Genomic DNA, 15,567 nt, shown 5'->3' on the forward strand with positions numbered 1-15,567 from the left:
AAAAACTAAATATCAACGCAATATGACATTGAAATTATGGTATTGCAGTTGCTGTCGGTTCTTGATTTACTTACCATTGTTTTCGGCTAGGAAGACCTCTGTTCAGGTTGAAGTTACGTGAACTAGCTTCAATGTACTGTACCATGTGGTTTCTTCTACTTTAAGTTTGTTCCACATTCTAATTTTTTTCTATGATCACACAGAAAATGAAAAAAGAGGCGCGGGCAACATAACGGCACACATCTGTGTTGTAATACAGTGTCGTAAACATGTTTCTCAATAATGACAATGCTTCTCAGTATCTGTCAATTCCTTTTCCGTGCCCATTTTTATTTTAGGGGAGACGCATGAATGGGTGGAGATAAACTGGAGTATTTAAAAAAAAAATTAAACTTAACATATTCAAATGGGCTGTTACTGAATTGACAAATTTAAAGAAAACCCTACACATCCAGTTTGATTTGGCATCCGCCACCACATTAGATTAAAACAAGTCACATCACGTTTCCTTCCACTAGTCCATATCAGGAACAAACAGGTTAACAAGTTGATGCCACAAGACCAAGAACACGATTTTGCGTATCCACGAATTTCCCCTTCAGAGAAGTCATGTATATCAAATGTGTAAAAATTGGTTTCCTATGAGAGAACATGGGCTGCCTGCCGTCCAGATGAAGAACTGCAGTTTGCATGTGAACACGGAGAATGTAGCAATATGTTTATAAACAAACAGACAGTGTATTCACACGAGACACGAGCTATATCTTGATGCGAAAGGCAGTGGCCTGTGAGCTGGGGGGCTCAGTGGTGGAGGTGGACTGTGTGGTGGACTTGAACAAAGCTTTGAGGATGGTCTGAGGGTCCACCTCTGGGGTGGGCTGAGAGGAGGCTCGCTGACCGGCGGGGCGAGACAAAGAGGGGGGCAGGCCGTCTTTCTTTGCGCCGCCGCTTGCGCCTGGCGTGTCACTCAGCCTCCTGTTGGAGACAAGGAGAAAATCTCTCAAGATGACGAAAAGGAATAAAACAATGTGCAGAGTCCCACTTCTCTTTCAGGACGTCTGCATATCCTTTGGTTTTGTGTATTCAACGTCAAAGAGAAGCTAAACTTAATTACTTCAAACTAAGTTTATTACTTCACATCAGTATGCATTGTATGGTCATTTGGAAACACTATATCCGTGAGTTAAACTAATCAATCCAATCACAAAATGTCTCGTTTGAGCAACTGCTCCATCAAAAGCAGCTCGATGACACAGTGAATAGTTGCCAAACTTGCAAATGCTCATTTAAGTTGGACAATGGTCGCCGGTTGAGTATTTCTATTTCCGAGAAAGTAGTAAATTGTCTACTTGAATTTCAGTCACCGGGGGGGGAAATAACAGCTTGTGAGAAATAAAGTGCACATAAACGCATTTAACAACAGAGTCGTTTGGAATGAAGGAATGAAACCCTGCAGACTCACTTACAATAGAATGGGCTGATCCGAAGTGATGACATTTCCCTGAATATGAAGGTTACACTTCATGGGTTGCCCTGCGGGAGGACAAGAACAGATAATAAGAAAAAAACAAACATAAAAAACATGGAAACTCTACCAATCTGTGATACTAAATACATCTAACTTGGCTATCTTTCAGTTTGACAAAGACACTTTATTTTCTCCACAAACATACACAATGATGGCCCGAACCAGCAAACTCATTGTTGTGGTCATTGACCTGCATGCAAAACAGAAGCCAGAGCCCAAAACTCAGAAGTTTTGGCGTGTGCGCCCTTGCTACTGGCACTCACCGTCCAGGCAGCGATTGTTGTACTTCCTGTATGCGCTCACAGCGTCCTCTTTACGCACAAACACCACTTCAGCCACGCCCACCTTCACCAGTCGTGCTCGCTTCAAGGCCCCGCACACACAGAACAGTTCCTGTGGTCAAATAGGTGGAGTGCAAGCGTGCACACACACACACACACACACGCACACACGCACACACACACACACCAAATGAGTCATCATAGCACTACAGCACTACGACACTAAGATCAAACATTGCAAAATTTGATCGACAATCAGTGTGATTTACTCACAACTATGTCCTCTTCAGTGACTCTGGGGTGCAGGTTGTTCACCGTTATTTTGGTCCCCTCCAAGGGACTGAAAGCAGGCTAGAAATAAAAATAAAAAAACACCACATAAGGTATATGAAATGAAAATGACATAAGAAAATGTTGTGCAAGCATGACTGTAAGGTTAACACACCTGTTAATCTATGAATTTCAAATCAATAAAGTTACAGCTATTGCACTCTTGTCACCATAACAAAGTGGTCAGCTGACAAAAACAAATTGGGGTTTCACTTCAAATGCCATCCTCAAACAGCGACTTGTCTTAAGAAAACAAGGACACAGATGTCAGTCTACTTTGATTAAATCCTACACTTAATTACTGGGATAGACACCAAATACTGACAGGACATCAGCTTCTGGATCAGATATTTTACTGTAAGAGTGCAGGAGCATAATAAGGAGAGTACAATGGAAGTAAAAGCTGAGAGTAGAAAAATATCCATATTAGGGAAATGATATGAATATTATTATAAGAACATGCATGTCATGCATGTATTGTGATGTTTGTAAGAACTAGTTCAACAATCCCAAAAAAAATAAACAGCTCCCATTTCATTCTAAATAATTGGCTTTATCAAATATAAATCAATCTTATCTTTGTTGGTTTCCATTAGTAAGTAACTGACTTGGTACATCCAGTGTAAAGACAACAAACATCCTGAATAATAATGATAATATTATCATCATGTGGAGACAGGCTACAAAAGGCAGAGGAGGCTTGCATACTAAGCTACAGGACAGAAACAAGAAGGAGGGTTTCACCTGAGGGGTAGCAGGAGCTGGTGAGCTGGTTTCTGCTGTGATTTGCTGGAGAGTCCTGGAGACTGGTTGTAAGCCTGCACCGGAGGACCGGGTAGCAGCCATATTGGTGTTGGGCCGGGTCGGGGCCACAGGAACAGGAGGACGTGGGGCTGTGTATGCATCATTTTTAACCACCTTGGTGATTGGGCCTGACATAGAGAATGTGGAGCCCACTGAACCGGGCTGCAATGGAAAGGAAGGGATTCATTGAATGTGGTTAAAGGACAGTAAAATAATGATGTATTTCAGTCTCTGTTCTGATCCAGACCGAATGTACAGTTGGGTCAGCTGTCATGAAACGGCACTTACCCGTGTTTGTAACATGTTATTCGCTGTAGTGATCTTTATTTGTTTACTGTGGGCGCCATCATGCTCATTTGAGAGAGACTATGGGGGGGAAAAAAGATCAATTTTAATAACATGTTTTACAATCTTAGCTTGAATACAAGGGACACATTGATTTTGCTGTCAGAGGAATATTTTCATCAAAAAAAAAGCTCTACCATGGGTGCCGAGCGTATTCCAGTGGACATCCCTAGTGCTACTGGACGTTGCTGTAAAAAACAACATTAAACATTAGAGAACACAGGTCAATGTGCGTATATAGCACATGCAGGCAGTGTCACTGATCACTGAAAAAACAAAGCAACTTATTTTACCCTCACCTGAATGGTCTTAGTTATTTTTAGGGGTGGTGCAACAGTTGACTGTGTCTGTGTCCCTTCAATGCTCCTCTTGAGGCTTAGCCTATCACGAGCGTCCATCATTCTCTTATTATTGCTTAGCTGGGGCGTTGCGCCGCCCCTCGCAATCAGTCCTTGTACATTAGGGTTAAACTGCCTTGAGTTCACGCCGGCAAGATTGTTGCTGGCGTGTATCTGTATCTGTGGCACAAGTGCCTGGCTCTGCAGATGGTGTGCCGGTGCCATCTTTTGCGTGGTCTGCACAGGGAGGCTGAACTGATTCTGCCCCTGCTTGCGCGAGTTGATCATCTGACGAGCATCCTGCACTCCACCTGCTCCACCAATACCCCGGATTTTAAAGCGAGCATCCTTCTGAACCAGCTTCTCTCTGGCATCTTTTACTTGAAAGCCTGAGGGAAGACCGGCAGAAGATGGAGGTATATATTTAGTATTAATACCTAAAACATTGAGTTTGCTTTCACTCTGAGTCAATGTGTTTACCTGTTCCAAGCCGCTGTCTGACATCATTGGCCCCAATCTTTTGCCGAGCGTCAAAAGTCTTGCCAACTCCTGCACCACGTCCGAACATGGGTCTGAAAGGGGGCGTTTCTTGAAGCACTCCTGCACCACGTCCGAACATGGGTCTGAAAGAGGGCGTTTCTTTAAGCACTCCTGCACTCCTTCCGAACATGGGTCTGAAAGAAAAAAACAGTTTCTTTAAGTTAATCAATGGAACACCTTTCAGCATTGTGAACACAGTGGTCCATTCCAGATTTTAAAGTTAAAGAAAATTGTCAACACTCTCCACTTACAATAGGAATGCTGTACTATAATAATTATTTTTCCAAACAATTTACAGGGAGAACGCATATAATGGCTGTCCTGTAGTGGGGCCCTGCTATTTGAACAGACAATACGAGATCATAATTTCATTCCCACTGAGGAACAACATTAAGATGTTTTCAACTTGGGTCCGACCTAGTTCAGCCCGTTCCATCCTGCGACCACATTTGTTCTTTAAGTCGATCATAAATCTGCTTTGCTGCCAACCTATACATTAGCTCGCTGGCTAACGAAGCCTTGCGAGTGAAGCTACAAACAAAAGCAGACTGGTCGCCGCTCTTCCAATTAAAGCGTTGTCGCGATTGCTGGATATACGTTTGATTAAAAACCGAGTCTGACTGAGTAATTAACCACAGTTTTGCAAAATTCAACGATGAATGGCTTTACACATACAGGCCTACAGCTAATGCACACAGCGTAGCCTAGCGTTGATGGCTGTAATGGGCTAACGTTAGCTTAAGGTAACGAACTAACGTCAGCTACAACCAGCTCTCAATTCACTTTATGCTTTTAGAAATAGTACTACGAACTGCTCCATCCTCAATGAGAAAACGTTCGTTCGTGCATTGGTAGTTGTAATACCGTTTAGCTGGTGCCTTGAGATTAATACCGCGCTGTCGTATCACTTCATCCAAAGAGACGTCTGCCATTTTCTCACACTGACTCACAGCGCGTGCGTGAAAGAGAACGTTTTAGCGAAGGCTACGGAAGTCGATTTGGGTCAGAGGGCAAACTGTCTGTCGAGAACTGAAGAACTTTTAATTGTTTTAATGTCAATGTGTGTTACCTACGGGCTTTAAGTTAATTAAGTATGCCGATATATTGTGCTACAACATACTGGCTAGATTGCTTAAAAACAACTGCCATGTTAATATAAAGTATCTGCGATCGATTACTTTTGCCAAAATCCGGAGAACATATACGCGTCTTCCCATGAGCCTTTGCGTAAATTTGTGGCAAATACATGTCCCGGATTCACACAGTAAAAATAGTTTAATATATTTAAAACACAGTTTGCTATTTCATTTTCACAAATGATATACAAACACACTGGTAACTGTTGACACAAATGAAACTAAACTGCAGCCAGTGAGGCATAGTTGGCACCCTGACCAAGAACACCTGGACACAGTGACTATACCCTTCTTCGACAGTTGATTTGTTATGCCTTAAACTGATGAGTAAGGAAAATAACGACGCGGGGTGACGCCCGTGTCCTCGTATACATAACGAGAAGAATTTTTGAAAGGGCACAGGTCTGTCTGCTGAGGTGACTCGCTTACTTCGCGAGATGCCTCGTGGAGCCAGGACCTTCCCCGATCCTCTCACTGTTGAAATTAAAACAACAACCATGGTCAACAGCGACAATGAGTCCATAGTGGTGTAATAGGAATTCCACTTTGTATATAATAGGTGAAACTGGTGTGATGAAATCAATCTAAATTGGTAGATTAAACGTTTATATGCGTCTATTATAATATAATGTGGAGTTAATACCGAAAGTACAAACATTCCACAATACCACACAGATACTGGGCTGAAAAACTATTTGAGCCTGGAGTATGTAGTTTAAATAATTTCATCCTGAATATAACATACTAGCCTTATTGTGTTTTTTTGCTTCGTGTATTTATTTTCTACGAATGTTATAGTGCATAAGAATCAAAGTCGGTCGCGGAGCACAGCACAGAGAACTCAAAGTCCCATGATGCAGTGGGGCAGGCGCAGAGCCAACCTGCTGGGTCTGTGAATCCTCGAGCTGTTCATCACCGCTGTCTCGGACCCGCTGGAGGAGAAATGGCTGCAGCTCTGTCCCGTGCCCTCAAATTACCCGGTAAGATGCGCTGCGCGTATTTCAACAAGACAGACAGACAGCAGACGACTTGAGCAGCTCATTTACTTCAAAGCTTTATTATCAGTCAGGACTATCTACGTGTTTCGTGAGGACCCTCTCTCGCGACTCTTTAACGGTCCGAGCGGTTGATTCATTTGATGCTGATTCGTCACACAGTCAGCGCGTGCTCCCTCTCAGCCCAGAATAACAGACGTGGCTTCAGATGGATGTATTTAAAGATGTCTGTATTTCTGAAGCTGACATCTGCCTGTCAACGCGTCTCTGCTGCGTGTCGCCTGTCAGCTAGCTGCGAGCTAACGTTCAGCCAACGTTGCTGCTCGGGAGTAAACACGTCTCAACGTGTAGCAGTGCGACAGGACTTGTATTAATGTGGTATTTAGCATTTAGTTTGGATATATATATTTGTTCAGGTCTGCAATTATGAGCAGGCGACATTAATGATGTATTCATCACATTTTGAACATCATATAACGTCCAAGCAATCATTAGACTATATGGTATTACAAGCAGTAGTTGTAGTATTATTAGGAGTATCGATATACTGCAGATGAGATAATAGAAACAGTAACTTGATTCTTATTACTGACCACTTAAATTAAGCGAATCAATGTATATACATGTGTATGTGCCCATTCAACTATATATATATATATATATGTGTGTGTGTGTGTGTGTGTGTGTGTGTGTGTGTGTGTGTGTTATCTAAAGTATAATATATAATATTCAAACTTGCACCTAATATAACGTGCAGCATTTTTCCACGACACATGTTTGAGTACTAAAGGCATTAAGACCCTTGGCTACATCTAAAGAAGGGATTAAAGGAAGAAATACATCTACAATGTTTCAGTATTGAACGAATATATATGTTATTGGGCATCAATAATATGTCTCTGCAGGGAAGAAGGGCTCGGAGCTCGGCGAGTACGACCCTCTCACCCAGGCAGACAGCGAGGACGAGAGCGAAGAGGATGACCTCGTGCTCAACTACCCCCGAAATGGCCTTGGCCGGGACGGCTGCCTCGGCGCCGGCTCCTCGAAGCTGCGGGTTGGCCGATCTGGGAGACTTGTTGGGGACGACGACGAGGCGCAGGAGGACGAGGAGGAGGAAGAGGATGAGGACGAATGGAGAGAACGTCTGCCCAGCAAATCCAGGCAGGACCGCGACGACGCAAAGGGCATGCAGTACTGGAGCCACAGGGACTCCAGCAGGGACCGGGCCGGCGAGGACAGAGGAGGCCCGGGCCCTTCGGGGGGATCCGGGCTTGGGGTCCACAGCGCCGAAGCGGAGGAAAAGAGGCTGAGGATGAAGAACGCCATCCGGAGTGCGTTCTTCCTGGTGCCTCTGGTGTGTGCCGCGCTGCTCGTGCTGCTGTGTGCATTTCTGATCCCCTGCCAGAAGGGAGAGCTGGGAAAGAGGCCGCAGTGGGAGAGAGCGCTGGGAGACGCGGGAGGTAAAGATAAATCATATCGGAGTTTGAGACATCACGACGGCGACACGATCAGTGACGGCTCTCTGAGCGGCTTCACTTCATGAAGACTTACTCAGGAGCCTCTGTGGCTAGACTGCGCGGGCTCACCCATTAATTACTGTAATCACACCGGAGTGGAGAGCATCACTCCGCCCACCACATGCTCTGTTTCAGCATGAAAGTGTCTTTAATGACCACATAAGTAATCCCCCCTCCTCAAAACAAACCATTGATGTTTTGATGCTTAAATACTCTATACACATTGCACCCTTCAGTGGAGGATTGTCCTGTTGGTGTTTATGTTGTGGTTTCTATGTCCAGGTGTCACACCACCCGCGCTGGCACTGTGGGACTTCAATGGCGATTCGGTGGAGGACGTCTTCCTGGGCGTTACTGAATGGCCCAACGACACGCATCCAGCACAGGGGAACAAAAGTACGTGAGGGATAATCCCCCCAGCGCCCCACATCAACATCTGCTCCTCCATCAGTTATTGTCCCGTGACCTTTCCACTTCTCTCTCTCCCTGGACTAGTTTACAGCGCGGTGGCCTTGTCTGCGGTCAGCGGCCAGGTGCTGTGGAGGAAAGTCATGCGGGAGTCCGTGATGTACATCCAGTGTGGCCTGCAGTACCTCACCCAGCCGCCCCCCGTGGTCCTGCTCATCGGGAAGTCCGTCCTCGCGGCGGTCAACGGCACCACAGGTTAGGAAACGAGCCGGGCGACATCGGTTTCTGTCTGTGTGTCTGTTTCATGTGACTCAGTCAGAGTGGCGGTCAGTAACCACCTCTATCAGCCTTTTAGGGGTTTGATCTTTTATTGTCTTCTTCTGGTTATTCAGATGTTAATATGCGAAATAAAATGCACGTTTGAGCAGACAAAGTATCTTCTCAGCTGCCCGTTTCTCAACTAGACAAGAGATAAGGTGTTGACCTTAACACACAGAGGTTTCCTTTCATTCCCCAGGGAGTACCTTGTGGTCGGTCCCACTGAAGAACATTGAATCGCAGGCGGTGTTACTTCCAGACCTCGATGGCGACTCCATCCCGGATCTGCTGATAGCCACCCTGCCTGCGGACGCGGTACGGCTGTGAAGCCGCCTCCCTCTTCATGTGCTCATGAGCTGAAAGTCCACACCTTTTGCGTTCAGTGACTACATTGCTTTTTCGATCTCAGGCATTGGATCTCTCTCTGACGTTGTTCTCCGGGCGGACGGGGGCGAAGCTCGGAAACCCCGTGCCGTTCAACCTCACTGGACAAGGAAAGCTGATCGGTCCTTTGCTGCATGAGACGCAGCAGGGGGCTCACTACATCCTCTTCGGACTGGGTAAAGGGATGTGTAATAACAGATCAACAGTCAGCAAGTGGGCTCAGGCTGGTGGCATTAGTTTGGATGTGAGAGTACAAAGAGACAAATCAGAATCAGAACTGTTTATTGAGCTTGTAGTTGGGGATCTGTCTGAGACGTCTCCTGACAGAAGCAGAGCCGCCTGAGAGCTGGTATTCAGCCGTTTTACAAAGAGCACAATCTCTCCTGTTGTTAGCGTTCCAAGGGAACTGATTGAGTTCATCAACCTGAAAGAATTTGAACTTCTGGTTTACGAGACTGTGTGTCGTTTGTCTTTCCCCACTCAGGTAACGTAGAGGCCATCTCCTTGTGTGACATCTACATTCGAGCCGTTGGGAAGATGCCCATAACTCAAGCACTCAGAAGGAAGGATCCAGCGTGGGAGGGACTCAAGAAAAGCAACTCCTCCTCCTTCATCCACATTTACAGGTAGGCCTCAGTCACTGGCACATGGCTCTCTAATCCGCATTAAACACAACTTCTATTCTAATCTGACTGGTACGTGCACTTTAAAATGGTTTGTATTGCAGTATTCTTCATGACCTGAAGTCTACATTTGTACTTATTTATACCATGTTGTCATAAATTACTGGGGAACCCCTGGTGTTCAATGTCCTTGGTTGTACACGCAGTGAAATAAAGACGTAAATGGCTTGTTTACTGCTGGTTTATTAAACAATCTACGCCTATTGTCTTCTCTTAAGGCATAGGTGTCAAACTCAAGGCGTGTGGGCCGAATCCAGCCCGTCACACCATTTTATGTGGCCCGCGACAGCTTAAAAGGCATATGATGATCTTAAAGTTAAAGACTATGCTGCGTTACAGTGTACAGTAACCATAGACTACATCTCCCACAATGCATGTCAATGTTGTGACCCGCATTCTACTGTAAGAAAGCAGTGTTTCCATTTCTGCGTTTAACTAAAAGACAAGTGATGAAGTTGAAAAAGATCCACAAATAATCACGAAATGTCCAAGAAGAGAGAGATTGACGCAGAGAGGCCATTTAAAGAAGATGGGAAAGCAAATACATGCTTCTGTTTTATGAGGGAGTGATGAAGGAATACAATTCACGTCAGCGTTTTGACACCAAACATGCAGCCAAGTACGCTAAATTTAGCCTCCAAGAAAAACATAAATTGTCCACGAATTAAAAGGCAGCCTGCAATCGCAGCAGAATATATTCACAAAAGCTGCAGCCGATGATGCTGCTGTGAAGGAGAGCTTCATTGTGGATCAAGAAATCATACAAGCTTAAGGTATGTAAGCAGGTGTGCCACACCTGCTTACATACACCACTTCTGTCACACATGTTCTGAGCAGCTCACAATGAGTTGTTGGACCAGTTATGTTCTTCAAAGCTTTGAACAAAATGAATGTAATAACATGTTTGATCTTTGTCTTTATTTATTTTTTTAAATCTTTGATAGAGTAATGTTTATTTCTTAACCCTAAATTAAATGGATTTATGTTGTAATAACAGACATTTGCTTACCTGTATTTTTATAAATGTATAATATATTTATATAATTGCATGTAGAATATGTTTACCCTTGAATAATCAAATGCAAAGACAGTTATTTAACAATATGTTAGGGAGTAATTTATACAGTGTTACAGTTAGAAGCGGCCCTTGAAGGGCACCCATAATGCCCAGATGATATACAAACACACTGGTAACTGTTGACACAAATGAAACTAAACTGCAGCCAGTGAGGCATAGTTGGCACCCTGACCAAGAACACCTGGACACAGTGACTATACCCTTCTTCGACAGTTGATTTGTTATGCCTTAAACTGATGAGTAAGGAAAATAACGACGCGGGGTGACGCCCGTGTCCTCGTATACATAACGAGAAGAATTTTTGAAAGGGCACAGGTCTGTCTGCTGAGGTGACTCGCTTACTTCGCGAGATGCCTCGTGGAGCCAGGACCTTCCCCGATCCTCTCACTGTTGAAATTAAAACAACAACAATGGCCGACAGCGACAATGAATCCATAGCGTTGTAGACTTGCCACTTTAAATGTGAAACTGGTGTGATAAAATGTTGTTTTTTTCAAACTGCCTGAATTGGAAAACAAAACTATTACATGCATCTATTATAGTATAAGTTTGCCTTCAGGGGATCTGAGCGACTGGAGTTCCTGCTCCCTCTTGTGGCCGGCTTTGGAAACAACCACAACAGCCTGGACGCGGTTTCTAACCTCAACTCCACCAAGAGTGACTGGGTGCTGGTGTACGGCTCCAGCAAGCTGTCGGTGCTCCGACAGAGGGACATTCGCAAAAAGTGGACCTTCAACTCGGCTCCTATTCACAGGTAAAGCCCTGCACACGTTAATGCCACCAGGGCTACTATTATGAGGAAATCTGAATAGCTGGAGGGTGTGGAAGTTCATGTTATGTTTCAGAATTTTATGAAATCTCCCCTAAACTATGTCTTGGCCTGTCGCAGCGAACCGGTCCCAGGACAGTTCAACGACGACGGGGTCCTGGATCTGTTCATTCAGCATTCAGCGAATGGCGTCATGGAGGTAAAGCAAAGTGTCCTCATATGCATAAGAGGCTTAAGTTAATGCAAGAGCTGAGAGAACAGAAAAAAAGCGAGTTGAACTGCTTTTACATTGAGTCTTCCCTCACCGCTCTCTGTCTCTCAGGCGCTAGTTGTTGACGGTGCAAATGGGCGTCTTCTCTGGTCAGCAGAGTTTGTGTGTCCCCGTCTCGTTTTGGAATCCTCCACGATCTCCACCTCCACCGGCCAGTCAGCGTTCCTCTTCTGGGCCAGCGATCCAATCAAAGCGCAGAGGAATGTTAACAAGACAACCGTAAGTCGGCCGTACAGCACGAGATCAGTGAAACAGGACTTTGAAGTTCCCGTCTATGTTAATGACACACTCACCCGTCCACGCTGGCTGTGTAGGCGTCACCGGGCATCGCTGCAGCGGAGCCGCTCATCAGGAAACTCTTCCTGTTGCACCCAGCGCACCCCACTGTCCTGCTGGAGCTCACCAGCACCACGGACACGGCCGTCACCTCCGCAGGTGAGCGCTCCAAACCCCTGCGGGCCGATGTCCGCTTCAATTTGTGGTTTCCTCCTCTTTACCGCTCGCTGCCTCAAAGTCTGACGACCAAGCTGATTTGAAAAGACGCCGGCGTAGTACTACAACTGTCCTACCTCCTGCTTTGTGTCCGACAGTGAGTTATCAAGAGCGCCAGAAGGACGCCTCTTACATCACCGTGGCCTCCCGGCCCACGCCCGACTCGGAGCCGGGCGCCCGGATCGTCAAGAGCATGAGCCTCAGGGCCGCGATCGCCAAGGGACGGATAGTCAGACTGGAGGACGGCAACAAGTCCGCTGGACCCGTCAAACCTGGTGTGTTCGAGGTCAACAAGTTCTTCAGGGGGTTGTCCTTTAAGCGCCAGGTGAGGAAAAAACACACACACACACAACATTGTCTGAGTGCCGTGGGTCAGTCTGACCGATGTGTCTCCACTGTGTTGCGTTGTTTAGTGAGGTCACCGCGTCACGAGGAAGCGGTTCCACCAAGAGCACCGGCACGATGGGGACCCTCGGGAAGTCCTCCGCAGCTGTATATACATCTTGTTTGGTTCACCGAGTATTCATTTTAACTTGTTACCTGAGATTTATGCTCTGTACAAAGATTATTTGTAGGCGGGTTGTGTGTTTTTATTGCTTGACAATGTTTGTACAATGCTTAATTTATTTAACTTGCATTTTTTGGGAGGGGAAGTCTTTGATATTTCATTGGATGCTGACGATTGTTTGGACTTGATGCAAAGAAGAGTAACTTTATACTGTGGTTTACAGTGAAGCACAATACTCCTGGAAATGTGTTTACAGTATGCAGCATTCATAACTACCAAGGCCAGTATGTTTGCGTGGCTTCTTTTTGTCGTCATAAAGCCACTAACAGTGTTCGCCAAGCTCGCAGTATAGGGAGTCTGTAAATATTTAATGCTGTACAGTATTTATTGAATTGTTTCAATGTTTTGAACCTTCTCGCTTAATTTGTTGATTTATGTTGTGAAATATTTTATGCTTATACCACCCCTCCCCCGCCCCCTCAGAACATGTGGCTGCTAAAGGTTATGGCATTTCAATGTAAGCTGCAACTTCACACATCGCCAGTGAAAGTATGAAAATTGATTCTTACTGCATACCGTATATTGTGTCCTTTATTTCGTTGTCTTAAGTTGTTCTGTTTATTAGACAGCCAGCGATCCTTAAAAAAAGAGCAGGGTGGCCAAAATCATCTGCAGTTTTCCACATAGCCATCTCACCAAGCGCTGAATTCAGGGTTCTTGTCATTGACAAGATGTCAGACAGTTCTTTATTTACATGCACTACTAAAGTCTTGTTTAAACTATTGTAAACGTCAGCTCGTACTCAGACATACATCCGTAAGTCCCTGAATCCATGAAGAGAACATAAGCATAAAGCAGTGCTAAATACTACTTTTAATGAACCTCCAATTAAAAGAAAAATCTTAGCAGGAAACACACATGCAGATTGAGTTTCTATGTCATATTTGTGCTTGAAAGGCTGCCTGTCTCCAGTGCAGGATTCTAAGGTTCACAAAATACCACACAAATATGTAATACCATCCTGAAAAAGGAACAGTTCATCCAAAACAATTCATCCTTTCCGTCCAAATAGTATGTTTGGAGATTTCAATAGTAACGCGTTTTATAAATAGAATCTAACTGCTGCTCACAATATCCAAAAGACATTGTGAACAGCTTCATTATGAGCTGCTTTCAATTCACCAACTGACTTTATCTCCTTTGCAGAATAAGGAAGACCGTTTGTGTGTTTTTGGTTGAGTGGTCCCTTTTATAATACAATAAAACGTCTAAATAAAAGACACAACTGAAGGTATGAGAGTTAAGTTTGTATTTACAGTAAAGGGGCACATCTGTCACACAGGACACAAGCAAAGAGGGGGCAGAGGTCAGCAGTCGGCCACACAGTTCATGGGCCGTGACCCCCGTAGAATTTGGACAGGAAGTCGGTGCTGCGGGGCGCCTCGGTCTCGTGAAAATAGCGCATCATGTGGGTCTTCTGCTTCCAGACGTGGATCGTTTCCTGGAGCTCCATTTTCCCCTGAGGATAAAACAACATACACATGGACCATGTTTCAACACAGTAAAGTTGTGCTCTGTTTTCCTTCACTGAGATGACGTACAAGTCTGTGAAACAACTCAAAAGACAAAACTACAAGCTGCTTCAAAAAACGATTATGTGGCAGGCTGTTTTTACCTTAATGACTAACATGTCTATCACACGGGGGTCGTTGACGTGCTTGTTTTTGTCGAACAGCTCCCTCACTTTGTCTCTTCCCTGACGAGATGTGATGTCCAACTGGAACATTGCCACTGTAGGAAGAGAGACACAAACAAGATGTTTCAGCCACATCAACTTCACCCAGAAACCTGAATAACTGTGTTATTGGTGATACTTCTTATAGCGAGAGAGAAGCATCGCACAGCACCGAAGATGTGGATGTTTGTCTTCATTTGGTTTAATTAAGGTTTAAATGTTTGATAACAAGTCATACCCACGCTCTGACTCGAGGGCATCAAAAATAAGCTCATTTTAGTGCAATGTATTAAAAAAAAATACAAGTTCACCATTAATATCCAAGCTGTGTGGAAGGGGTTTCAATAACAATCGATACATATCGAGAACATGACAATACACAATACAAATCTGCTGCAGTGAGTTATTAGAGCGACATTGTGTGCAGCATTCAACCTGTAAGCTCAATGTTAAGTGGAGTACTACCTGGAGCTAAATGCTAACATAGGTCCTACAAGGCAAAAAGATAACAAGTCTTTTTAACGGGAGCCTCCACACAGACGCGACCTTGACGCTGGCGCTGCCTTTTCGATAACGGCACCGTACAACCGCCAATGAGGACCGACGTACCCGTGTTGGGGACCTCTCGGTACCAGGCTCGGTACAGCTCCCGGACCCTGCGCTTGGCTTCGTCCAGGTCCCGGCTAAAAATGGGTTTAACAACTTTAGCGGCACCAGCCGCCGTTCGGGTCGCCGCTGTGGACGCCATGACTGCTGTGTCGTTACAGCGTTTCCGGTTTTTCTTCTTCGACGGTGTCGCGGTAAGAAAGCCCGCAGTGCCACCTAGCGGGAGGAACGGCTCCCGACAGGAGACGGTGAGTCACCGACAGCGAGTCAACAAAAAGAGAAAGAAAACACATGTTATTGTTGTCAATGTTTTAGAGACATTATGGTGTCCTGAAGAGCATTATACTTTGAGGAGGGACTAATTTGTTTGTTCATACAAACATGTAAATTAGACTAAATACATAGAAAAAATGAATAAAAACCATAATGTACCCAGATGGGTATTAACCTTCTTATATAGTCTACTCCACGGTCTCAACCGTAAACGATATAGGTATCAAC

At 44.9% G+C, this 15,567-nt stretch overlaps 3 protein-coding genes and 2 non-coding genes across 5 annotated transcripts; 3 read left to right on the forward strand and 2 right to left on the reverse strand.

The window, feature by feature from the left end:
* Window positions 1–364: 364 nt before the first annotated feature.
* Window positions 365–5,107, reverse strand: poldip3 (polymerase (DNA-directed), delta interacting protein 3). Its single transcript, XM_068577802.1, has 10 exons — window positions 5,031–5,107; window positions 4,107–4,300; window positions 3,588–4,015; window positions 3,426–3,476; window positions 3,232–3,309; window positions 2,884–3,105; window positions 2,083–2,160; window positions 1,792–1,921; window positions 1,467–1,533; window positions 365–975 (listed from the first exon to the last, which is right to left on the reverse strand). The coding sequence occupies exons 1-10, from the start codon at window positions 5,096–5,098 to the stop codon at window positions 759–761; spliced, it is 1,533 nt and encodes a 510-aa protein (XP_068433903.1). The 5' UTR covers window positions 5,099–5,107; the 3' UTR covers window positions 365–758.
* Window positions 5,108–5,612: 505 nt separating this feature from the next.
* LOC137787274 (U12 minor spliceosomal RNA) lies at window positions 5,613–5,766 on the forward strand. Its single transcript, XR_011077632.1, has one exon. It is a non-coding gene; the product is annotated as a U12 minor spliceosomal RNA (small nuclear RNA).
* A 401-nt stretch (window positions 5,767–6,167) lies between these two features.
* fam234b (family with sequence similarity 234 member B) lies at window positions 6,168–13,298 on the forward strand. The gene is made up of 13 exons (XM_068578976.1): window positions 6,168–6,282; window positions 7,203–7,757; window positions 8,097–8,210; window positions 8,310–8,477; window positions 8,740–8,855; window positions 8,950–9,100; window positions 9,409–9,550; window positions 11,245–11,439; window positions 11,575–11,653; window positions 11,777–11,944; window positions 12,040–12,160; window positions 12,316–12,542; window positions 12,631–13,298. Exons 1-13 carry the CDS (start codon window positions 6,246–6,248, stop codon window positions 12,631–12,633), a joined length of 2,076 nt encoding a protein of 691 aa, XP_068435077.1. The 5' UTR covers window positions 6,168–6,245; the 3' UTR covers window positions 12,634–13,298.
* On the forward strand, window positions 10,909–11,062 carry LOC137787280 (U12 minor spliceosomal RNA). Its single transcript, XR_011077638.1, has one exon. It is a non-coding gene; the product is annotated as a U12 minor spliceosomal RNA (small nuclear RNA).
* Window positions 13,299–14,019: 721 nt separating the features above from the next.
* ndufa6 (NADH:ubiquinone oxidoreductase subunit A6) lies at window positions 14,020–15,236 on the reverse strand. The gene is made up of 3 exons (XM_068578977.1): window positions 15,070–15,236; window positions 14,401–14,516; window positions 14,020–14,244 (listed from the first exon to the last, which is right to left on the reverse strand). Exons 1-3 carry the CDS (start codon window positions 15,206–15,208, stop codon window positions 14,113–14,115), a joined length of 387 nt encoding a protein of 128 aa, XP_068435078.1. The 5' UTR covers window positions 15,209–15,236; the 3' UTR covers window positions 14,020–14,112.
* Window positions 15,237–15,567: the final 331 nt, after the last annotated feature.

The sequence above is a fragment of the Clinocottus analis genome, unplaced genomic scaffold, assembly GCF_023055335.1.
Source record: "Clinocottus analis isolate CAN_PGR_092001 unplaced genomic scaffold, fCliAna1.0.p SCAF_16, whole genome shotgun sequence".
Classification (NCBI taxonomy): Eukaryota; Metazoa; Chordata; class Actinopteri; order Perciformes; family Cottidae; genus Clinocottus; species Clinocottus analis.

Bases quoted from the DNA above. Each gene is read 5' to 3' on its own strand.
- poldip3 (XM_068577802.1), bottom strand. From the start codon at position 5,098: ATGGCAGACGTCTCTTTGGATGAAGTGATACGACAGCGCGGTATTAAT. The intron at 4,301-5,030 runs GTATTACAACTA...TTTTTCTTTCAG, and splicing joins CTCAAGGCACCAGCTAAACG to ACCCATGTTCGGAAGGAGTG. The intron at 976-1,466 runs GTAAGTGAGTCT...TGTCTCCAACAG, and splicing joins TCGGATCAGCCCATTCTATT to GAGGCTGAGTGACACGCCAG.
- fam234b (XM_068578976.1), top strand. From the start codon at position 6,246: ATGGCTGCAGCTCTGTCCCGTGCCCTCAAATTACCCG. The intron at 8,478-8,739 runs GTTAGGAAACGA...TTCATTCCCCAG, and splicing joins GGCGGTCAACGGCACCACAG to GGAGTACCTTGTGGTCGGTC. The intron at 8,856-8,949 runs GTACGGCTGTGA...TTTCGATCTCAG, and splicing joins CCACCCTGCCTGCGGACGCG to GCATTGGATCTCTCTCTGAC.
- ndufa6 (XM_068578977.1), bottom strand. From the start codon at position 15,208: ATGGCGTCCACAGCGGCGACCCGAACGGCGGCTGGTGCCGCTAAAGTT. The intron at 14,517-15,069 runs GTACGTCGGTCC...CTCTTCCTACAG, and splicing joins CCGAGAGGTCCCCAACACGG to TGGCAATGTTCCAGTTGGAC. The intron at 14,245-14,400 runs GTAAAAACAGCC...TTTTATCCTCAG, and splicing joins TAGACATGTTAGTCATTAAG to GGGAAAATGGAGCTCCAGGA.